This window comes from Streptopelia decaocto, assembly GCF_964273445.1.
Source record: "Streptopelia decaocto genome assembly, chromosome: 17".
NCBI classification, from domain to species: Eukaryota; Metazoa; Chordata; class Aves; order Columbiformes; family Columbidae; genus Streptopelia; species Streptopelia decaocto.
This window is the reverse complement of record NC_138672.1, coordinates 5,442,049-5,467,400: the sequence shown is the minus strand read 5'-3', so window position 1 is coordinate 5,467,400 and position 25,352 is coordinate 5,442,049. Positions and strand designations below refer to the sequence as shown.

General features: G+C 42.4%; 1 protein-coding gene across 1 annotated transcript in view; it reads left to right on the top strand.

Moving 5' to 3' along the window:
* The window catches only part of BRINP1 (BMP/retinoic acid inducible neural specific 1), an 80,619-nt gene extending 73,897 nt beyond the window's left edge, over positions 1-6,722 (top strand). The window contains exon 8 of the mRNA XM_082067519.1: positions 5,079-6,722. Coding sequence (XP_081923645.1) covers positions 5,079-6,219 — 1,141 coding nt within the window. The 3' untranslated portion in view covers positions 6,220-6,722. The remainder of the gene's footprint in view (positions 1-5,078) is intronic.
* Positions 6,723-25,352: the final 18,630 nt, after the last annotated feature.

Here is a 25,352-nt window from a genome sequence, read left to right as displayed (position 1 = left end):
CCTGACCTATGTCTGAGTTTCAGTTAGTTTCCAATCATTTTTGAAGACTTGCATTTGGGGTTTGAATAAACATTTCTCACTGTTTCTTTCTACATTGTCCAGAGTGAAGCAACTCTTAAAATCTAGGAAAAAAATGAGTCCAAGTGTCTTTTCTACCATGCTTATCTTGGAAGGGTCAGGACAAGTTAATATTTGTATAGAAACTTTTTTTCACCTTCTTCTTACCTAAATATTCAGTCTCAAGAAAATAAACTGATTGATTGATGTCTCCTGTTATCATCCAACCCCTGGCCACTAAGCACACTGAATTTTCATTCCATCACTGTGCAGCTCAGGAAACTCCTCCAGGGCTTAACAATTCTTTAATTACCAAGAGATCTCTTTGTTTCTGGACAAAGAATTCATGAACTTACTAGGAATGAGGAGAAATATTTGTTAAGTTTAAAAGCTTATGAAAAAGTCTGGAGAACTTCCCAAAATTGGCCCATTCCTGCCAAATGGCTGAGATTTTATAAACAAGCCAACTGGTGGAAGAATCACAGGCATGTCCAGGCATTATTTTGAGTTGTACCACAACAACGATATGAAGCAATAGCAAGCAAATATCCAGCCAACCATGTTGCTGAAAAGCATTCAGAGAAATCTGTCTTTAGCATTTCTTGTCTATTTTAAAAAGTCAGCCACGCAGAAAGGAAGCCTCCAACGAATATTGTAAAAATCTGGGGGAAGTAGGACGAAATGGATGATGGCAGCTGGGTTTTTAGCTGACTGATGTGCTTGATTTGTTTAAGTCAACACCACCAGGCATATTATAATTTCTTTTCTTATTTGTCATTCTGCATTTGTAGCTAGGCAGGGGAGGCGCTCGGCAGGCAGATGTGTAGTGCAAGAGGGATGCATTTCACCCTTCTTTTCACAGGGCTTGGAAATACTCTAATTTTCTAATTGTTACCGTACAGAACGACAGACGCTTATCAAGCATGCCAGGGGCTTTGAAAGGATGGAAAGGTTCTATTAAGGGCAAGCCTCTCTCTCTTTAATACACATAATAGTAAGCCTACTTTATATATTCAAAAGCCATGTAAAAAAGAAATAGGGTTGCTGTTGATTATCCTCAGGGAAAGGAAGAGGTGGTGTTGCCAAAAGAAAGGAAGAATAGGGATTTTTGGCAATTAAGCTGGTTCTCCATGACCTTTTGCAATAGCTAGGAATAATAATAATATACATATATATATATATATATTTGCTTTGCACTACTTTTGCTTAAAAAAACAACTCTTTGCAGGCAAGTTTGTTGGTTTAAAAAAGAAACCACTCCTCAGCTGTTAAAGCTTCAATGTTGAATGACTACCTATAGTTGCATTTTAAAACTCTGGATGTAAAATATAAATAACATCCACTGGAGCAGGGGGGTTGATACATGTTCTGGGCTCCAGCCAAATAGTTATTAGTTAAGAATACATCTCACAGCTGCTGGGAATAAAAATAGCATTTTTTACTTCACTGTTCCAATACAGAAAGCCCAAAAGTACCTCCACAGCAGCTAGTGCTGGTTTAAAAGTGAAAGGTGAGTTTGCAAAGGAAATCTTGTTAAATCTCTACAGTTTTTTTTGGAATTAAAAAAAAAAACAAACCAGTCCTGCTGGATCAGGTTTTTGACTGTGGGTTTTTTTTTGTTTGGGTTTTGTTTTGGTATGGTTTGGTTTTCTAATCACCTCAGACACCATCTACAACAAAGCTGCATCTCAAGGGACACCCATCAGCTTCTTCCCCTCCTCAGGCCCGATTAATCCTGAAAGATGATGAAGGGGGAGGGAAGAAAATGATTCATCACCTTTCTGTATAACATGACCTCCACTTCTCATCTGAAAGCCCAACACTGCCCTGTAAAACTTTTTATTTTGGTCACAAGAGGTAATTTTTAAATGGTGAACCAGCTCTGCATGATTACCTGGCTCTCAGTTCCCAGCATTGCCAGGGGAGCAACAGCAATAAAACACAGCAAAATAAATCTCACATTTTTCCATTCTAGTTTGGAATGTAAGATATTAAAGTTGAGTGTAAAATTGTTTGACAGTGACCTTTGAAGACATAGTTTTCCTTTTTTTAATTTCACGTACTCTAGTACTTTATACTTTGAATGGCCAGAGGTAGCAAACACAAGGCAAAATAATTTGCAATGATATTAAGAGGGAAAAAGGTAAACTGGTTACTTCCTAATGAAAGAGAAAATAATTAAAATTAAAACCAATGGCTACTCTACTGGCTTTCAGCTTTTCAACAGTGGCTCTTTTCAGCTGCCATGTGTCCTGACATCTCTTGGTTCCATTCACATCAGCCTGAGCCATCACGGGTTTGTGTTTGCAGACGTTACCTCCTGTCAGCTGAAGGGCTGTGCCTGGACCTGCATATATTCTTATCCTGTCCCAGTTGCAGGACAAAACGGGGTAATTTATACCACTTTTCCTCTCTCACTCTGTCACACTTCCCATTGTCAAGTTTGTAGCCGATGCCCAGCTCTGCCCTGGATTCTGCATTTTCATTTAATTACGTCCTTTATTGCTGCCATCAGCAGATGGTGGATAGATGACTTTTTTTTTTATTTTTTGTCCTATTTGTGTCTTTGCTGAATGCTAAGACATATACACACACTCCTCTCAAAAAACCCTCTTTCTCCAGATCTCCTCCCATCTTCCCTTCACAAAGTTGATCTGGCAAACAGGAAAATTATTAGTTTTGATTGCAAGACATCAGCCTAAACTCCTTTCTCATTTTGCTCTGCTGAATGTCAGTATAAGAGGAGGACAGAAGAATATATATATCGTTTCTTCCTAAGACAGACAAGATATGGTCCTCTGACATTGTATTTATTGCATTCCCTGCTGTACAGCCTGGCAGTCCTTGTCGCATGAGCTCAGTGGCATTATCCACATGTAAAACCTGTGTAATGCACCAGTCCAGCACTGCACAAATACATGTTCCTGCAACCCTGCAATAGTGTCTATATACTTGGGGGTTGCTTTGGTTTTAGCTTGTCCTCCACTTGTTTATCATCCCGCAGCTTCATGCTTAGATCAGTGGTTAGAGGCAAAGAAAGAAGCTTTCAAAGAGGTGTGTGGAGGAATCAAGGTGCACTCACAGCACCTTAGGGAGATTCAACCTGGAAACTGGATACCTTGCTATAATAAATTCAAGTGCATGTGGCTGGCTTTCCAAACAGGATCTGCAAGGATTCAGGTGGTGTAAAAAAAATTATATTTGTATTGCTGAAAAAGTGAGCAAAAATTCACCTGTGAGCAGAAGGCAGACTCAGTCCCCAGGGGATGGTTTTGAGGGTGTTTTTTGCTGTCAGCAGCATGGTTTGCAATCATGCCAGGCTGTGCTGTCCCCTCCCCTCCAAAGCAGAGCTGTCCGAGGAGCCAGGAGGAGCCCAGTGCACTTTTCCGGGGACCAGAGCTGTCACCATGTCCCTCTATTTATAGAGGTCGCTGCCTTGCTGCCAAGCTCCCCAGCCAACCTTGTCTTTTCCTCTAGCAGGAGAGCTCCTGTTAGCTGTGAATAGAGGAAAGAGACCCTGGCAGCTCCCTACTGCAAGAGGCATATGGAAATTGTCTCTTCCCACATCCAAGACTTTAGAATTTTCCTGCTGATGTACTTTTTTCCCCACTCATTTTTATTTTCTTTCCACTCAGTTTCTTCCCACTTCTTTTCATTCCTGCCTGTCCTCTGTCTTTCAGCTGTTGCCATTGTTTCAGTTTTCCCTTTTCTCCATCCCTGTTCCTGCTGCCCACTGCATTTCTCTCTCATTTTTTCTTTTACCTGCACATTTCCCCCCCTCTTTCTTCCCCTACCGTTTCTGCTTCTGTTCCTTGATTATTTCTTTCCTTCCAGCACTTTCTTCTGTTTTATACTCTCATCCCTGCACTTGCTCCCTCCCCCTAATTATCTTGCTGGTCTTCGCTGCTGTATCATTTAATGCCTTCTTTGATACAGCCTACAGCTTAATGATTATTCGGAGGTCAGGCGATGCAGGTGCCATGAATTTCACTAATCCAGCTCTGAGAGCCTCTGTCCATAATCACTCCTCCCGTTCTACAGGGACTGAATCCTAATTTGTCATTAGCCAGTCCTCTCACTGCAGCACTCCCGAGAACTTTTTGCCCAGAGGAGACAATGAAGTATTCATTAGCTGGGGGGGAGGCGAAGGAGAGGGAGCGGGCGGCTGAACAAGGGGTTCTGCTGAAGGATGCTGAGAAAGGAGTTGCTGTGCTGAGATTTCCCAGGGCAGCGGGGAGGAGGGAGCAAGGCCATGTTGCGAGTGGGTTACACAAAAAGCAAATGTGGGTTATGGTGTCGTTTGTAAGTGGGCTCAAAAGATAGAGCAGTTGTGGGACTGGTGGGGCTTGGGAATGGGCAAGTGTGGATGCTTGTTAAAGGGAGAGGCTGTAAGAGGAGGTTAATTAGCAACAGATTTTTTTAAATGAGAAAGCATTCTAACAGCTCTGTCTCTACACACCCTGACTTCCATCCTCTTTTGTGCTGTTATTGAGTTCTGCACCGTAAGCAGAGGTTACTGCTGGCTTTGCCTCATCCCATTACAGGTCTGATTTTGGAGAGTAGGGGGGAGTTACCAATGACATGGAGAGGACTTTTCTCCTGCTCACCTAGAAACTATGCTGACCTGTAACATTTAATAGCACCTCAGCTTCTGGCATGGTTTTATCAGCTCCACTCCCATCGCTGAACTTTGTCACTGTGGCACTGATGGGATTCTTGGCAGGAGACTGTGCCAGCCTCAGCTCCTAAAACAGCATGAAGAGAGATATCTTAGATGATCAATCCTAACTTCTAGCTGTTTCTTAGAAGGCTTTTGTTCTCCACCAAAGGAGTAAACAGCAGGTGAAAGATTCAGTCTCAAAATAGACTGGAATAGCTCCCAGATGCCACGGCAGGGCATCAGCATTCTGAGAGCTCTGCCTCAGATATATCCCTGAAAACACTGTGGCTCCAGTAAGATGCCAACACCAAAGGCTCTGTGAGACTCTACAATGCTAATGCTTTCTTCTTCTCACCTGCAGGACAATACAGGAATGGCTTACTCGGGTCCAGTCCCTTCTCTACTGCAACGAGAATGGGTTCTGGGGGACCTTTCTGGAAAGCCAGCGGAGCTGCGTTTGCCATGGTGGCACCAGCCTGTGCCAGCGCCCCATCCCCTGCATCATCGGGGGCAACAACAGCTGTGCCATGTGCAGCCTTGCCAACATCTCTCTCTGCGGCTCATGCAACAAGGGCTATAAGCTTTACCGGGGTCGCTGTGAGCCCCAGAACGTAGACTCGGAGCGGAGCGAGCAGTTCATCAGCTTTGAAACGGACTTGGACTTCCAGGACCTAGAGCTGAAGTACCTGCTGCAGAAAATGGACTCTCGTCTGTATGTGCACACCACCTTCATCAGCAACGAGATCCGCCTGGACACCTTCTTTGATCCCAGGTGGCGCAAACGCATGTCCCTCACCTTGAAGAGCAACAAGAACCGGATGGACTTCATCCACATGGTGATCGGGATCTCCATGCGAATCTGCCAGATGCGCAACAGCAGCCTGGACCCCATGTTCTTTGTCTACGTCAACCCCTTCAGCGGGAGTCACTCCGAGGGCTGGAACATGCCCTTTGGGGAGTACGGCTACCCGCGCTGGGAGAAAATCCGCCTCCAAAACAGCCAGTGCTACAACTGGACCCTGCTGCTGGGCAACCGGTGGAAAACCTTTTTCGAGACTGTCCACATCTACCTACGCAGCCGGACTCGGCTGCCCTCCCTGCTGCGTAACGAGACTGGCCAAGGGCCAGTGGACCTTTCTGACCCCACCAAGCGTCAGTTCTACATCAAGATCTCAGATGTGCAGGTGTACGGCTACAGCCTGCGTTTTAATGCCGACCTACTGCGCAGTGCTGTGCAGCAGGTCAACCAGTCCTACACGCAAGGCGGGCAGTTCTATTCTTCCTCCTCCGTCATGCTCTTGCTGCTGGATATTCGGGACCGAATCAATAGACTGGCACCTCCTGTGGCCCCTGGGAAGCCCCAGCTGGATCTGTTCTCTTGTATGCTCAAGCATCGCCTGAAGCTCACTAACAGCGAGATCATCCGTGTCAACCACGCTCTAGACCTGTACAACACTGAGATCCTCAAACAGTCAGACCAGATGACAGCCAAACTCTGCTAACCCGGACTTTTCAGTGGACATGTTGGTGATTGATCCTTTTGCTGTAAAAAAAAAAATAATAATAAAAGAGGAAAAAAAATAAGAAAAAAACGTAAAAAGAAAGAAAAGTGGGGGGAAAGTTATAAGGGGGAAACCAAGATTTGTAAAATGTAATTAATATACAAAAGAAAAAAACAAGAGGAAATTCTTCATTTGTTGAAAACTAAACCCGTTCTAGCAGCTGTATAAAACTGTCAGGCATGTTTGTTATTTCCATAATCCGTCATAAAAGGGTGACACTTTACTCTCTCTTGACCTTGGGGGTCTTGCTTGCTAGTCCTTGGGGGCAGCAGAGTAAATAAAGGGAGGAACAGAGAGAGGGACAAACTTCTGTAATGAACTGTAAAGTTTTCTGCTATGCAGGTGCCAAGACAAAGAGACAAAAAAAAAAAAATCAAAACAAACAAGAGTTATATGTAAATGTAAAAGAACTGCCATTATTCCTATAGTGGGAGTAAATGGTTAAAGATAAAAGATATTTCTTCTGCTGAGATTTATACCAGGTTTACTTTGAGTTATTCACACAGCCTGTGCTGAACTTTGCTGGAGTACAGAAGGTGATGTCAGCCCTTTAAGAGTAAAATTAACGCCTCATTGGTGAGAAAACACATAAGAGGTGGAGGGTGGGTGCAGGTCTCAGCTGTCTTCACTTTGGGATTTCCACCTTGGAAGAGTTTTCACCTGAGGTAGAATCTCAACACTTGCTGAAGAATGATACAGCAGGTCCCTTGGGCTGCTTTGCTCAACTGGAGTTCATGCATCACAACTGTTGTTGCCTTCTGTGTTGTCAGAGCTCAACCCCATGAGGATCAGCACCTCTGGATCTCCGGAGTCACTTGTCTTTCAGGTACTTCAATAGAGTCTCTAGAACAAAGCTAAAATCATATGCCACTTTGATAAACCTAGGCTTACAGGCAAACCCAAGTCTGGCTTTCTGCCTCAGGTTCTAGGTCTTCCAATAACACTGGGAAACCCTCAGCACCACAAAAACCAAAGCACAATGCAAGAAAATACATTTCCAAGGAAAGCTGGAAACACAAGGGTACATGTCATTTTTGTTTTTTTCAGGGAAGGAAAACTCCCTTTTACTTTCTTATGTTTCTGTGGCTGTGAATAATATCCTTGTTACACTTACACTTTCTTTGTTCACAAAGAAAATTTACAGACGAGAAAATTTTATTAAAATGTCCAAGAAAGTAGTAAAAGGGAAGGAGTAGTAAAAGTGGGAGGGAAGAGCACAGTAACCAAATCCACCCTGAATTTGCATGGATAAAACCAAATTTAAAAGGGCCAAGTTATCAAAAAAAAAAAAAAAAACAAAAACCCAAAAAACAACACCTAAAATACCTAAAATCTGGGTAAAATTTTGTGGAGTGTGTGTTTTTTAAAAAATAATATATTGAATGGAGTGTATGGATGTAGGATCAGCTGAGCTGGGTGATGAAGGCTGAATACGGTGGGAGATGAGTAGTGGGCATTTATCTTAATCTCACTGTTTTTTAGTTAAAGTTGGTGGTGAGAAGTGCTAGTGACAGACTGGAGTTTCTGCCATCTGAGAAGGGAGAAGTAAATCTCAGATTCTGTGGGTTTCTGGAGCTGGAGGAGTATTCAGGGGAAAAACAGGCCTGAGCAAGAAGGGCAGTCCTGAAGTCCAAGATTCTGATTTAATGTGTTGATTCAACTGAGTTCAAAATGTACTTGTAGAAATTGTGATGTTCTTATTTGGAGGCTCTGGCTCAGATTATAAGAATAACATCAGTTCTTCCAGAAAGAGCTAAATGCATGGTGGTGTAGTTCATGTGACACTGGGGACTCGGACAGTTAAGTTTGGCTTCAGATTTAGTTTAATTTGTGTGGTTTTGGTTGATACTCATTCAAAGTGAGAAGAAATTAGCTACTTCAAGGAAAAAATGCATTCATGGAACTCACCTGCTGAACTAGCAATCAGGAGCATAAGAGAAACTATCTGGGTAGTTAGTAAGAAACAAAAACGAGTCCTATTCAAAAGCACACCTACTTTTCCCAGTTTGTTCATTTGTTTTTCATTTGATTGGTCTTTGCTTTGTGTAGTAGACGTTCATACTTGCAGATCCCACCATTCAAAGAGGTTTCTTTATGGTTCTGACATTCCTGTGTCAGCTTTCTGATACAGGAAAATTCAGTGGCAATGGTATGCATGGAAGTTAGTTTTAAGCAAATAGTAGAGAGTATTCATGGGAAATGAATGTCAGATTTGTAATTATGAGTGGAAATAATGTTCCTGACAGTTACGTCCATCCAAGCAGGGAATAGCAATGTACTGTTTAATTTACATGTATAACCCAAAGAGCTGACACTGAGAAGAACTACAGTTATTGCTCTGAAAATACTGAATACTGCTTATGAGAAACCTATGGCCTGAGATGCAGTCTGCATTCAATGATGGGTTTTGTTCACGGCTGGGAATAGTGAACATGCTAGCACAAAGTGAAATTAATTCGATAAGTTGCTTTCCTATGAGAAAAGTATCCAGCTCTAGTGTCTAGAAGCCAAAGAAGTTGCAATTAAATCTCATATCTCGTGGGTAACTAGCAACACGTTAGCTAAATCTTGCACTGTATTGGTGGGACTGTTAGGGATCAAATTAATTGCTCTCATGTATCTTTAATGATGCATTGGGATGAGCAGCCACCGGTATTACTGGGCCTCAGCACGGGGGGCAACACCGCAAACATTAAGCAAGATATTAGGCACCCGCAGAACATTAAATCACTGCTGTCCAGTTCAGACCCAAGCAATGGCAGACAGCTATGGAGTTACAGAGGCATTTTCTAACATGAGCTAGTGTATCCACCATGGCTGGGAGTGGTGAAGCTGAAGCATAGAAAAATGGAAATAAGTCTGGCATAGATATTCTGTCAGTGTATGTAACTTACCTTAGGAGTACCTGATGGTGCAATGTGGCACCAGGGTATGATGGCACATCAACACAACAATCTGGAGCCACATTGCAACATGCCTAGATGAGCTTTTGTGGTGGAATTAAGCCAAAGTGTCAGGAATAAATTCCCTTGTCCTTCAGAGCGGGGAAAAAATGAAGCTATCTGGCAGCTCAGCCACCACTTTGGACTCAAAGTTTATGTCAGAGATAAAAAGGAAAAACAAACCCAAACAACCCTATCAAATGTGGCTTGGACCATGCCACACTGTGCTTTTGATGCTAGAAGTGTCTGCCACAAACAGGGCCCATGCTCTGCTCCCACTGCTCAGTCCCTAATGCCTGTCCCCAGGTAAGGGGACGGCCTGGTCGAGAACCAGATCCTGCAAGTTTGTTTTAGAGTATTTGTTTTGCAGGCAATAGAAGATGTGGAGGCATCTGGCATACTTCTATCTTGATAAAAGAAAGTGGTTCTGATCCTCCTAGAGGACACACAAGTGCTATGGTGGTTTTAATGGGCTTCTGAGGAAATTATGTCCAAGTCCTCCAGTTAGTCAGAAAAAGATGTTTTACAAGGTAATGACTAGAATGGAGGGTAATTATTAGAGGAGAATGAGGTGGGTCCCAGAGAAAACTTTAACCTATTTACTAAACTGCAAGATCAATAGATATTATTATAGAGTTTAATGATAAAAGGGACATTGGAAATATTAGTAACAATTCTTTTAACTGTACAAGAATGGAACTCAGCTTCCTTCCTCTGTACAAGAAGGAGTCACAGACCAGTCCATAATATTGTCCAGCTCAGCTAATACAGAGATGGTCCTACAAAATCATGGTAGATACTTGTCTCTTGCTGCAGTTAAATTAGGAACTGCATGAAAGCTGGAGCTTCCAAATAACCCAGAGAAAACAAGAAAAGCCAGATGCCAGGTATCCCAAAGGCACAGAATGGCAAAAGTCAGCAGGCAGAGCAGAACCCACCTGCTTCTTCCCTTTAAATGCAGAAGACTTCTGGGATCAGTTGCTTCGAGTCACATGAGAGAATGTACTCGGAGCTTACTAAGAAATGTGCTTTTTAAAAGTTATTCAAATTTAGACTTAGCAGCCGATGTGGCAGAAAGCGAAGGACGTCAGCAAGTCTTATTAATATGCTGATTCTACAGCTTCAGGAGTGTACAGAATGCCCACTTGGATCAGGGCTAAGAGCACAGCATGGGGTTGCCGTGGAAACATGGGAAGGCCATTAATTAGCTATCACATGAAATTATCAGGAAGAATCTGGACCTCAGCAGCTTTGCCCTCCCCAGAGACAAAGGGCACGACCCCAGTGACCTCCCAGTCAGACCCAGTGACGTGTCGAGAGCTCCAAGAACAACCGCATCCTGGAGCAGAAATGTCATCCTGGAGGAAAGGGACAAGGGGACAAGTAAGGGGGAGGAGGTGACAGGGGCAGAAGGCAAGAAAGCAAAAGGTAGAGAAAGTTTCCCCTCTTATTTTCCCTTCCCAAGGAGCCTGTTTGCCCTCGCACAAAGAACACTGGAGGTCTGCTCCCAGTGACCTCAAAGGAATCAAGACTGGCCACAAGGCCCTGGCAAATTCAGTGTATGGAATTTGCATCTTCTTGGGTGGGCTACAAGTGGGATGAATGAACACCAAGGCTCCCCAGAGCCATCTCTGGCTGTGCTAAGCCAGGAATCCCTGTCTCCAAAGGGAAACATGGGCAAGTGTGAGCGGCTCATTGGCCACTTGCCCAGCCTCCCTCCAGAGCCAGAATCCACCTCCAGCCCAGGCTGTGTGCGTATGTTCCTGTGACAGATGTGACGGACTCCAGCTGCCACGAACAGGATGTTCTTTTGAGCTCACTTGCTAAAACACAGGAGGATGTTGGGCAGACAGCATCTCCTGCACCAGGGTGCAGCACAATCCCTGGCCTGGCTGCTCAGTTCCAGTGCTGGAGGAGAAATGCCAAATCGTAATCCTAGCAATGTGTTCCTGTCTCCAGCTAATGCACTTTCCTTCAGGGATCTATCCCAGTGCTTGTTGAAAGGGGGGAAAAATGGCACAAAGATGAGGTGCTGCAGTTTATTGTCTGAAGGTAGAGACAGGAGGGTGGTCAGTGGTGTGTGTTAGGAGCGAGGCAGAAGGTAGACAAATGGACAAGGCATAAGAAGGTCATAAGGGAAACATTTCTGTGTTCTTTCTACCCTGGAAAGTTTGAAGTGATACATTAGACCTGCTGGACCCAGTCTGATTATAGTTCTTGTCCAAGATACTTTTTCTAATCCACGTATCAATTAACACCCCTCACATTTTCCTTGCGACTTCTTGCAATAATATTTTTTCCATAATCTAAAACTACCTTCTCTTACTGTCATCAGGATTATTCTGTAAATTAAATAAATATGGAAAACAGTGAGGACTAAAAACTCTATACAAAACTCGTTGGAAATTTCAGTCCTTCCTCCTGAATTTTCAACTGACAAAAGATGGGTGCTTGGTACAAATATATTGTTCAATCAAATATGACTTTCTTTTTGTGTAACAGAAAAAAAAAAAAAAAAACCACGAATAGTAACAGTCTGTGTCCCTTGCTATGCAAAACAAACCTTTGCATATACAAGACTGTCCATATGAATCCTGACCACAAGAAACAGGTGAGCACTGGTGCTCCTTAGCCTACTAGTTTTGTGGCTTCTTAGATAAATACTGACAAATACCACCAGACACTGTGGTGAGAGTGGGTCTCACAACAGGAGTATCTTTCCTGTCTGAGCTGGATTAAGTTCAGCAGGACATATGAGGTGGGCTGTAGCTGGCTAAACATCTTAATGGCATTTAATGTTATTAAAGACATCTACAGGAACAGCCCCAGGTACAACATGTTGTGTCTTCATCTTTAGTGTTTACCTGTGCAATCATGGGTGGTTCCTGCTGGTCTCCAGTATTTGACCTTGTGTAGAGACCTAGGAAAAAAAGCAACAACCAAAAAAAACCAGGCTATGGGTCCCTCCACAAGAGAACTACAAACGGTATTGCTAGAAAAAGTAATCACAGCAGTAGAACCTGTGGAGGAGCGAGATCTGGTTAGGTGACCCTGACAGATACAGGCAGGCACAAAAGAAATTGGATTACTGACCTCACCACTCAGGGAGGACTCCTTTTGCTCCCCAAACCCATCTTGTGTCTCTTCAGCTCCTTTTTTCTGTTTTGGCTCAGACAAAACCAGCCCCAACTATAGCACACATCATGTCAGTACAGCTTGAAATAATATTTTAATGCCACTGAAAAAGTCAAGCAAATTGAACTGAACAAAGCAGCAAAATGAAATGGGAAAAGCACACAGACTCATTCTGCTTATTAGGGATGCTTTTGCCAGTGATAAATTGCTGTGAGGTGCCTTAGTTTTTAACAGCACAACAGCTTCCAGTAGAAAATGTCCAACTGAATTATTTTGACTGAAATTTTAAAGAAGGTCTTAAAAAAGAGAAATTTAAAGTCAAGATTTTCTGCTTGAAACATGCGGCATAGATACTAGATTTGAGTATCAGAGCTACACTTGGTTTTTAATACTACCAGTCATCTAGAATATAGATTTGTTTAAATAGGAAAAAAAGGTCAACCTGAATGATTTTCCAAGGTGCTCACAGATTTCCTTGAACAGGGTGTGCCAAGGGGAGCTGAAGGTCAAGACTTCTCAGAGATGCTGCCAGGAACAGAGGAAAGAGCACCTGGACTATGGTGCTGCTAAATTCAAGTGAGGAAGCCAAGAGACCTAATGTGACATCAGGAAGACAGAAATACAACTTATGCCTTTCATATTTCTATATACAGGTATGTATTTAGTTAAGTTTTGATCTATTTATATTACATCTCTTTTATTAATAGATATCTATTAATGTATCTATTAGTTTATGTTTTGAGGTCTTGATTACAATCCAAGTCTCATTGTATTTGGTTCTGGGCTTGCACAGAATTAATACAAGCTTGTCACTTAAATAGAAATTATCGGTTTAGGGCTAGCCTGATTTTTACAGGTAGGAAAGGGAAATCTAAGATAGTCTGACTTGTCATGGCAAAACCTGCTTAGAACTGGGACCAGACTCATTCTTGAGCCTCAGTCATTGTATGACCATTGTATGAAGAGGGGAAGATGACAGGGCAGGAATGGTTATTCCAGATAAGCTTTTATTTCCGCTGACAGTTCCTGGTGTCTGAGTGTCCCACTCTCATATGTGTTGATAGTGACCTTGAGAAAGATGTATAATAATGTGCTACCAGGACATGGATTCTGTTTGAGAATTGTGATATCCCAAATGCTTAGGTCAAGCCTGAGAGTACTGCCTGTGCCTGATTTTGGTGCAAAGTGAAGCCTGTAATAGACATTTTCTAGAGATGAAGCAATCCTTATTTCAGTCTGTTTTCTGGGACAGGCTTTCTTGACAGTGTGCAGCATCTCCCTCTGAGTTGGGCTGTGGTATAATTTAGGACTGAATCTTGTTCTGCAATGTGATGACAGGAATATATTATAGAAATGTCATGCATCTAACTACTGAGATCTGGTTTTCAAACTTCCCTAAGACATTTACACTCAGGGTTCTATTAAGATTCATTTCAGAATGAGAAAGCAAAACCTGGATATTGGCTGGCTTGGATTTAGGTATCAATTGTGATATTTTTTTCTATGTTTTTACAAGCTATTTAATGAAGGGAGTTCACTCCTGATTTGCTCCAGGATACTTGGGAACTATCTCCATACTTTTATTGTCTCTTGACATGAAAACCTAATCGTATTCGTTGCTCAAAATCAACTCTGGTTGAACACTAATGCAAGTCTCAGCCTAAGCAAGCAGCTTGTTTGGGAAATGTAGATAAGAATCCCTCATGGGTTGCTTTGAAAGTCAATAGACTCAGGTTTAGAAGGATTAGTGAAGGGCTCAGTCCTGTAAGGTGCTGAGCACAATCATTTGTAATACTGAGTGTCTGTATATGTGTGAGCAGATGCATGAAAATCAAAGGGACTGTTCAAAACCATATGAGTTAAGATCATGTCCATATATTTTTCTGGGTCAAATTCAGTGCTCTCAATAACCAGTAATGTGTGTTGAGCTCTGGGGGAATCCCAGATCTCAGGGCTATAAAGGCCCAGGAGTCTCAAGATCAAAAATCAACTTGCTGGCCTGAATTATTTTTAAATCTCAGTGGCTGGATTGGGTTTGGTAAGCTCAGGCAGCTGTGATGGAGCACACACACAGAGCCTTTTAGACCCAGATGAATGCTTACACTGCACCCTGGAGCAGCCAGCAAAGGGCACAATGCGTGTCCAATGAACACCAATTGCATCACTTCTTAATGAGAATTAATATCTCTGATGTAGCACTGGGGGACCTCAGTCATGCACCCAGACCCCAGAGTAGCTGGCATTTTACCGAGTCATAAGAAAAAGGAGATGGGGTTTCAAGAAGCTTCTCAGAACAGCACTAATTAAGAAAAAGATGCATGTGGCACCAGCTGAAGTTCCCAGTGGGCTTTCAAGGGTCAGTCCCGTAAAGGTGGACCAGTCCTTCATAGGTTTTTTTAGGGTGCTTTTTTTTTGCTGCCCTCTCTCCTCAGGAAATGCAGAACAGGAGCCATTGCTTTTGCCACTCTGCATATATTGCCATTTGCAAAGTTTTTACCTCTCTGATTTTCTTTCTAAGGTGAGCAGCATTTCCTTCAGGTCAGCATTACTTGTGCATTTATTATAGGATCCAGTTAATGAAAATTTAGAACAAGAAACAGAATAAAAGCCAGCTAGATGACATAGACATGAGAAACTCATGTTCCAAAAAGTATTTGTTTAAAACAAGAAAGAGGGGAGAAGTAGATGTTGAAAGAGTTGCCTTTGAAGTCCCTGCTTACAGAAGCAAGAGTCAACTGGAAAATTTAGGGTTTTTTTCCAGGGTGAAAGGAGCTAAGGATCCAAAAAACACATCTGCTGTGTGGTTACTTTATTCACCTGTTGTAGAATGGCTCTAATTTCTCTGAAATATCAGACATGGGCTAGAGGCAAGGTAATAAACTCCAGGGTACCCAGTTGTTCTGATGGAGCTGGCATATCCTACCTTTCTGCACTCTCCTGCAAGACAATAATGCCATTTCTGCCATCATTATGCATCACACATCAATCTGGCTGTTCATTAACAGCTGTGACCTGAATCTGTCACTTTACAACAAACTCCGGTAGGATTCCAGGTTTACTGCCATATAACTGCTTTATTATACATGGAAGGCTGTAATAAGCTGATTAAATAAACCTTCCTCTTTTTTTCCTGAAGACTTAATATGTACTTTTCTGACATCAGATAAGTACAAAATAAACCTGAAGCTTCACCCAAAATGCATTATGCAAAGAAACCTGTCACTATAAAAAGCCTAAACCACGCAGGACTCCCTGTACCAGCTCCTCTTGGCTGTACATGAGGGAGTCCTGTTGTGGCAACTGGTAATTCTCTAAAAGCCTTGACTCAAACCATCCTTTCTATGATTCAGCTTGTGCAAGACACCTTTCCTCCTTAGAAATGTAGCTTTCTGGAACAATATGTTCATTCTGAGGAGGAAAGTTCTAAAGTTAAATTGAAAGTGTCATTCTCAAAGTTCAGGATGAAAGGCAACATCCCATCATGTTTCAGCTTGGGAGTTTCAGGACGTGTTTTCTTGCAGGGAAACTCTGGTAAATGATTGAAGGAGGCAAGGGCTTCTCTTCTGGTTTTGATTACTTCATGCCAGATGAGACAGAACTGGCCACATGCTAAAATTAAAATGAAGCATTTCAATAATTTCCCATTAAAAATGTCAACAAAAAATATATTTTGCTGACTTTGCATTTTGGTTAGAGAAAACTATTCAGCTGGGGGGGAAAAAGGGTCAGCTCTGTCAGCAGAGCTGGTTATGAGTGGTGAAATTCATCGCATGTGGGCTAATGGGGTGTGAAAAATTGGCCTTGCTGAGTACATGTAGACCTTTCTTACTGCTCCTGAGAGGCCTTGGAGGAAGGAGTGATCCCTGATTACTCCCTCTCCTGTCTACACAGCTGTAATGTGCTGATCCAGACAGGGCTGGGGTCTGAGAAGCCCCAAGTGCTTCCAAATGACACCCTGATCTTCAGGCCAATCTGCGTAAGTTGGTGCTCTTCACACTTTCTGCTTCACTGATGCTCCATAGAGGGGATCAGTCCTGATGGTGAGATATCACACAGGACCCAATTTGGCTCTTGACCACCCCAGACAATTATTTTGTGTGTATGTTTTGTCACCTCAAAGTGCTGGAGGTAGCCTAGGAATGGTGTCACGCAGAGGACATGCTGCTTACTGCAGGACATGTCTTGAGGATGGCTGGTAGGAATGTGAAGGAGCAAAGTCTGTTCTGATAGTGGTGAAGAACTGTCCTGGATAGAGAGAACCAAACTTGGTATACATATAGATGTCTAAAATAGACTTAGCAGCAAAATATTCTGTAAGCTACACTAGTCTTTGACTAACAGGGAACAAGGTGATTGCTCCAAAAGGGTTCAACTTGTGGGATGTGAGTGCCCTGGGTGTAGGACCTTGGAGCAAGGCGGTGGCACCTAGGGCCAGGTAGAAGAGTGTGTTTGCAAACTAGAAGGCAGAATTATAGCAATTATCTGCAATATTTTAAAGCACGACTTTACAAGCTAGAGACCAACTTAAAAGGGAGAGAAGGTATTTTGAGTGGCAGGGTTTTACAGTGTGTTCTGTACAATCAGTGAACAAAAGCCCCAGATATTTCTGTTAATCAAAGCCCATCTTTTGAATCAGTTATTGGGTTTTTCCTCTTGTTGCAATCACTGGCCAGCACAAGCTGAATTACAGTGTTCTTTATTAACTGGCACGGCTTGCTCCACCTTAATTAGTGCAGACCAGTGGAGTTAAGGTGAATGAGGTGAACATTAGATGCAATTCTATCATTGATGTTGAAAAGGCAACCAGACCTTGACTTTTCTCTCTGTAAGTGCATCCCTTCCTTTTGTGAGATGATCAATAACACTTCCACTGGAGGAGGTGGGCAAAGCACCTTTCAGAACTGATAATTGTGCAGGATCCAAATCTTTTCTAATGAAATCTTTCAAAACCTTTGCAATATTTCTGCTGAAGGCCAGCTTTCCTAGGAGACCTATAATTATTGAGAGCAAAAGAGAGAAGAGATGAGAGTTATCAACCTGTTTCACCTAAATAGGACCAATTCAAACAAGGGACCTGAAAGACAGGGATATGGAGAATGAAATAAGAGTGGAAAAAATAATAATAACAATAATAATAATAAAAGAGCAAGGATCAATATCTCTAAGAAGAAAAGATCGTTTAATTTTATACAAACCATAAAGTGTACACAGGTTCTGTGATTTCCCAGAGGTCTCTTGGCTGATTGTATTTTCTTGTAAAACCCACATCTTTACACAGTATCCACAACTCCTGTTTTAGCAAATATATGTTCACACTGCAGGACATCGCAAAAGATTTATTCCCTTGATGCTGCTCTTCCTCCTCTTTTTCATGTTTCAAAGTCAAATATTTATCTTTTGGCATCTTCTGTGTTTTGCTTTGATCCTTGACAGAAAAAAAAAATCCCTTCTCATTGCCCTCTCTCTGGAAAACCACGAAGGCAGAAGCACCATCATTTTCAATGGAGTGGCCAGGAAAACGCAGTAAGATGATCAACTTGAGAGCAGATAGGAAGATGGCTGCAAAACAGCTTTTTTCCCCAAACTGTGGCAACATTTCAACATACTGACATCTTCGAGAGTTTGGTATCCAGGAGGTAAAAACACTAATTCAGGTTGAGGAAGACACTGAGACATCTTCCCTTACCTTGGAAAACATCTATTTGAAATTCACAGCTTACTGATTATAGCACAGCCTGATTTATGCTAAAGCATTTTGAATATCAGGTCTTTTCTAAGAAGAACAGTATGATCAGTGCTTCCCGTGCTTTTGTCTGCGGCATTAGTGGGTAATGTCTATGTTTATCCTCATCCAAAGGTGTTATTCTTCACCTAAACTTGCCTGGACCATTGTCCAGACTACAGAAAATTAAGGCATTGATTGCATCTCCTTGCTGATAAAGTGTAATATAGATAATTGGGGAAATTGTCAGGGATAGTGTGCAAAAAGTGAAAATTTAAAAGTGAAATAAGAACTCCAGTGACATCCCTGCCTCCCTCCCAGCACAGAGAAAGAGACACAGCTCTGTCTGTATCATCATCCCTTGATGATGCTTCAGCCAGAGATGCATCTGCCTGGCCCCAAGGTCCTCCAGCCCTTTTGGAAGTCAGCCCCTGGTTTCTTTTCCCACATGCTTGCCTGGGGAAGATCAGCTCTTCATCTCTTCCACTTAGTGCAGAGGTGAGAGGAGACCAGTCTAAAAGAAAAGGATGAAAAAAACAAACCAAAGAGGGGGGGAAAATACCCATGTAGCAACAACTGAAAACCTCCTCAAACATCTATGTGAGACCCAGACTCTCTGAGGTACCCTCAGTGATAGCGGTAAGGACAGGAGGTGGGAGAAAAAAGGGACAATAAAAAAAAATTACACTGAAAACTCACTAGCGAGAAGGCAGGAAGGTGGGTTTGTGCCAGGCTGCAGCTCCGCTCCCATTACTGCTGCTGTGCTGAGCAGAGCTTATCATTCTGTGTAGTTCAGGGAGCTTCCAGGTGATTGCTCTAAAAATACCTTATCTGCAATGGTTAAAAATAATTTCCTCCTTTCTATTTATTGACCTCCCTCTTTACCTTTATGACCTCCCATTCTCAAACATCTCCTGAGTATTTAAAAATAAAAATCTGTCTTTCTTCCTACCCAGCCTAATTTGATTAGTTTATACAGCTCTGTTTAATTGGGTGCACATGGAAAACAAAGACCTAAGAGAGGAGCGTTTGCTGTTTAGAGTGACACTCGGTCTCATCTCCCACAGGAACAAGCAACACCCTTCACACGCTGTCCCTGAAGAAGTTTTGGGTGATTTAAATAAGAACTGCTTTCTTTTGCACTACCACTTTGTTGTCCACAGTCTGAGGAAGAAATGTGCTCGGGGAAAAGACACCTCAGATTGAGGGGAAAAAAGAATACAGAGCAGCAAAATGCAATAACTTGCATTGTACATGGATTAAGGGCTGTGTTTATTCCAGTGACATCTTTTCCTGGCTGTACCTTCTCTTGCTGTGTGTACGAGTCAGCACTGCAAGGTCCTGGGCAGCAGAGCTGGACCAGGGTCTGCTCAAATATTGTTTAATTGTTGCCTCTCGTAGTTTGAAGTGGGCATTTATTTCTTCATTCTTGATCTTTCAACAGCAACAAGAAGCAATCTTGAACTCATCAAAGCGGATGAACTCCCTAATGCTGCCACTTCAGACTGAATTGTCTCTTTAAGGCATCAGATATTTTCTTCGAACATCAACTTATGTAAAGCAGAAGACCGAGCTTGCGAGAGTCTGCAGGTGTAGGCATGGAAGGAAAGGCTGTGCAGCGTGTCCTGGTTTGATTTAGAATTATGATTTAGAATTACAATTTAAAATTACATTGTTCATCCTTTGCTAGAGACAGAGTATTATTTAGAAGGCAATACTACCAAACACAGGGGGAAAAAAGGTCCAGTAGAACAGGTACAGATGCACCTCATTTAATTTAGTACTTTTGTGCTCCTCACTTTGTGATTGGGGATGCAGGGAACAGCAGCCACTTTGTGCTGCAAGCACAGCTTTTTGTAAGGACTTTGCAGTACCTTCTGCCCTATTAACACTCTCTGTATTCTACTCCCAGGCTTAATTATTCATCTTATACCCAAAAGTGCGGCAATGATTAAACTGAAGAGCACTTTCAGATAGAAGCAACGCTGCAGCGTTGGAGAGATGCGTATTTCAAGGGTACAAGTTTGTCCCTCTCCCCCTGCCCAAGCCTCCTCTCCACTGAGCATCACCTCTCTGTTTCTCCACTGCTCTTTGTTTCCATCTCTCCCCCCGCCCCTCTCACAATTACATCTTTTAGCTCTCTCGTGTCATTACCTTTCCCCTCTGTTGATTCGCCTCTGCAACTGGATTTTCTCTATTGCTCTCTCTGCAGGCTTGGATGAAAGCCCATTGAAGACAACTGAAATTTTCTTACTGACTGTTGAAAGATAGTGTTGAAAGAAGGAAATGTTAAGGATAACAAAACTTAACCGCAGCTTTTCTGCCTGTGAATGGGGGTGGGTCAAGTGTTTTCTCTTTATGTTTCCAACAGGCTTTAGTTTCTCTGACCCCATGAAACTTGAGCAAACCATTTCAGCAGCATTTTGAGAGACAAAGATGTGCAGATCCCAGAAGAAAGCACAAAATGGTCCTTTGAAGGGGCCATCTACTGAGAAGTAAGCTTTCTCCCTCACTTTGGATTTTGAAAATAACTTGAGACAAATGTGGGTAACAGTGAAGATGGCTAATTTCTGCCACCAAAAAGTTAGGCTTTCAGTTGAAACTAGTCATTTAAGCTATCGAAAGAGAGACTGTTACCTTTAGAGGATGAGTCATCCCACCCACTTTAGACGTTCTACGTATGAAGAGGTGACTCATTCTCTGGAGATGCCTCCCTTTCTCTTCACAGCCTGTAGAGGAGGGGTAGATCACTGCCTTAGACATCTAAACTTTTACATGGCTAAAAAGGGGTAAAATTAATCCTTGTTTTGTTGAGGAAGACACAGATATTACCATGCTTCACAATAAAGCACTTTGATGGACACCAAACCAGTATTGCTCTGTAATCCCACAAGAAGGACCTGCTGTCTTGTCCTAAACAGTTCTGAAGTAATTGCTGCCCATTAGTGAGCCAGAGCTGAATTCTTCTGGGGGACAGCAGGAATTCTTTTTGTGTTTCCTGCTACTAAGCCCACTTCAATTTCAAAAACCTCTTCCCTCTCCTTTGCCACCTCACTTGGCCATTGCACCCCATGGACTGTGCTGCCTTCTTTCCATTGAGTTTCTCATCCTTAGTCACATAATTCTATTTCAATATCTCTAACGGGCTTGGTTTACTGTCCCTGACACTATTAGGACATCTCAAGATCCTGGGGCACATGGGAACTGAGTACAAGACCTGCTTCCGTTTTCCAAATGTACCTCCAGCTATGGCCATGCTCGATGTCTTGGAGTGAAAATACACAGTCCAAGATTTCACACAATTATTGGAGCACAGCCAGTTCTCTGGTGAGAAGGCATGAGAGCATTGTTCAAATCTTTCATCTCCAGAAAAAAAACACATGACAGGAAAAAAGTTAGGACTTGTTCTTGCTCCCTCTTGCTCATAGTTTCTCCCTTGCATTTCTGTTGAGGGCTGCATCAGTACACTCATTTATAAAACTGACCCGAAGACAAATGCGCACAAGCTTTTCTTGCTTTTTCACTGCTATCTTGGAGGCAAGGCTCCAGTTTTTAACCATATGACACAGCGAGATAAGCCTTACAATAAAAAGCAAACAATGCAAGGCCAGCCCCGGGCCTCCAAGCCGTGATCTCCGTTTGTTCAGCATTTTCCCAGGAGGTTGTTGGAGATACCTGTGAATAAGGCTGAATGCAGAGAGTCAACTGTGCTGAAGCAAAGAGCACAGCATTCTGGGTTATTAAACCATTTGTCTTACAGCCCTGGGGAAAATGAGTTTGCTACAGAAAGTCACAAATGGACTGAGTTTGCCTATCTCAAGGCTGCTTCTCTCCATTTTGCTGTATCCCCAGCTTGGTGCCATTGTAGCGTGAGCACCAGCATCTGGTGAGAAGAGAGCAGAGACTGAGAAATGGGGGAAAAAAAGGATGTTTCAGTAAAGCTATTTTTGAAACTGTCTCTGGCTCTTGTCTGCGGTATCTCCAGATCTCCCCTCAACAGTATTTTTTCATTGTTCTTGGTAGGTTGAGCGTTTTTTTTTCAACAGAGTGTTGTAAGAACACTGAAAATTCATCAAGAATTTCCTTAAAAATTAACAAAACAAAAACAAACCCAGAGTTAATACTGTCAAAAAATTCTCTCTTAGAGTAAACTACACTCTCCATGGCATGGTAATACAATATGCTGTTAAATTCTTTCACTCAGGAGGGAATAAAGTATATTTGAGCATAAATGCATTATCCACAATCCACAACAGCACAGCCTATCCCCCTGTGGATAATGCTATTAGTGCTACATTTCAAATTAAAAAGCATATGCTCTTCTTCTTTCAAAAACAAGGGAGTGCTGCCCACTTCCTTCCCTTGACTAAAAACAAAAGCTTTTAAAGTGATAAAACAGCATTCATTTGGTAAAAACAACCATCTGCACCTGATTTAGCTAAGTGTTTGCATTTAAAGACAAATTGCTGGTTGGGGAAAAATTAAATACAAGCGAGAAGGTTGACTTGCTTTGACCACAAATTGATATCTACTATCCCCACCAGTACTAACCCTGATTCTGACACTAAATCCTGACCTTGAATCGCAAGTCCTGATCAAGGGCTCTTTAAATAATTTTATTTGCAACCTCTCTAATAAACATGTTCCCAAAACTCACCCCCTCCTTCTCAACCTATTAGTCTGTATTAGTTAAAGTGGGTTGCTTATTAAGTTTTTTATATCTTCAGAATAATTTGGAAAGACACCAAGGTCTTAATGTACCAGATTTTCATAATGCAATGTGATATTAACAAACATCAAACTCCATCAATGATCTGTGCAGCAGGCATCCTTAAAGCATGTAATTAAGATAACATAAGATAACATCAGCCACAAAAACGAGAGCGGAGGAGGGAACAGAAATGCAGTTTTCTGAGGAGGCAGCATTGAGATCATCCCTTTGAGGTCAGGACAAGCCAAGAACATGGAAACACTGAAAATGTGATTCTGATAGTGCACAAAACTCACATGAACTGTAAGTTGCACGGATCACCCTCAGAACAACAGCAACTAGCACAGCCAGAAGGGAGGATGAATAGTCAAATATACAAGTGTCCTTTTAGAAATGGTTACGCAGACTCTTACGGAAAAGTCCTCAATTGTTATAACCTTTTCTTGATTTTTAAATAATTGAGGAGTAGAACGAAGGCAACAATACCCACCTGTTGGAGAGTGCTTTTCATCAGTAGATCTTACAGGCTTTGCAAAAGCAGTCAGTATTTTGAGTTCCACTCAAGTTACCTCCAGTGCTTTAGTTCCTGTGCCATTCTGCTGGGCACCTCACAAAGAGGTATGAGCTCTGGAAGGGTGATAACAAAACACACAATGGTGAAACCAAAATCATCACTATTACCACTTTGCACTTTCAAGAATCACCCAGAGTCCCCCTGTTCTGCTGGGATATTTCTGCTCAGTTTAGCAGGAGCCATGTGGGAAAAGTACTTTCTTTCCAAAATGTTCCCCTAGGCTTTGAGAAGCGTGCGTGGCTCTGCACACCTCCTCATCTCTTTTCACTGGCAAACGGCTGGATATATTCGTGCTGGAAAGTGTGGTTGTGGATGTTATTGCTGTTCCTTTGCCTAGCATAGCTGAATACATCCACACACAACTGAACATGTATATTTAGCTGTTAAAAAGAATATAAAATTCTGGCATATCGTGATAACAAGTTCATTTCCTACCAGAAGGTTCTATCCATTCAGTCAATACTTTCTGCATTCCCAGACAGTAATAGTCAACCCCAAATATGTATTTCAAATAACATCAGAGAGGAGAGATTACAAAGCACATTTCAGATACACAAGTAAGTCCAAGTTCATAAAACCCCCTTTCCCTACTCACAAACCCCAGTGTCAGGCAGAAAACTAAACCAATTTGTCACTGCTGCTGCCTAGTGCCAGGATAAAAGTGTGTGCTATTCCCACTCCTTTGCCAGAGGTCACTGGATGCAGGGCCTCAAAGACTGTCTGAAGGAAAACAAATGAGTGCAAACATTATAAATTGCAAGGAAGAAGCTCTGTCGTGACTGGTATGAAGGCAGCGGGGATGATATCTTTTGAGGGGAGCAGGAGAAAAAAAAAGATGTGCACGGTTCATCCGGCACAAGACTACTTTAATCACTTCGCAAGGGGATGGCTGGATTCAAGGACAAATGTATAATACATGTTTCGCTAGGGCCGATGGTGAGATAGCGAGTATCTTTGAATGTACTGATACAGCAATTAAGCGAACTAGTGTCCTTGGGCAGCTGCTGAGGTTTCTTAAAAGTGGCGTTTTAGACAGCACTTCAAGTCTTTCCTCACTAGCACTGGGGATGCACAGAAAATGTGCTGTTGTGCATGCTGGCAACTGCAAAACATCTGTCTGGGTGCACCGCTCCCTGCTCCATGGCTATAGCTTGGGAACACAGAGCTCTGACCTGGCATGTTCCCCATCCTAACCTGCCCCTTCACAGGGACCGATGGAGGGGCATCTCGATGCCATTCCCATCCCTGATGTAGATGTGTTTCTATGTAATACGGAGCACTAAGAGAAACCATGAACTGTTGCACCTTTGAGCTGTTGCCCATAGGATCAATTCATCCAAAAAAATGTGCAATGGTCCTTGCTTTCCTGTACAGCTTGGACAAATATATTTTATGGGGTTATATTATAAAACTAGATCCTTCTTTTGATATCCTCACATGCAAAATGATGGGTCCAGCTCTGCCAGTTTACACCAGCCGTGTGTGCACAGCAGATCTCTGGAGACCTCTAGAGAAACAAGAGCCCAACAGATGCCATTTGGGCTGCCCACAGAAACCGGGAAAAAAAGCCCTACAAAGCTGGAAATCTTACAAAGCTTAACAGTCAGATCTACAAACCTGGTGTCACTCTCCTGTCAGGAACGGACTGGGTACACACTGAGACATCTGTTATCTCATGAGCAAAGGGTTGCCAGAGTTCCATAAAAGGGTGAAACAAACCCTTGATTCCCACTTTTCTCCCCAGCTCTGACACATCCAGACTGGTACATCCACACTGAATCACTCTCTGCACTCAGGGTCACCCACAGGGAACTTACTTTGCACCTGTGCACGGCAATGATTAACTTCTAGCCTAAGGTTTATTAGGCTAATTTTGTTTCTTTCTAATTTATTAGTCTCATTTCGCCTTTCTGTAAGTTATCCTCCTACAACTGAGATCATTAATTCTTTGAATTTATTTGCCAAATATTTTTTCCTGGAATTATTTTT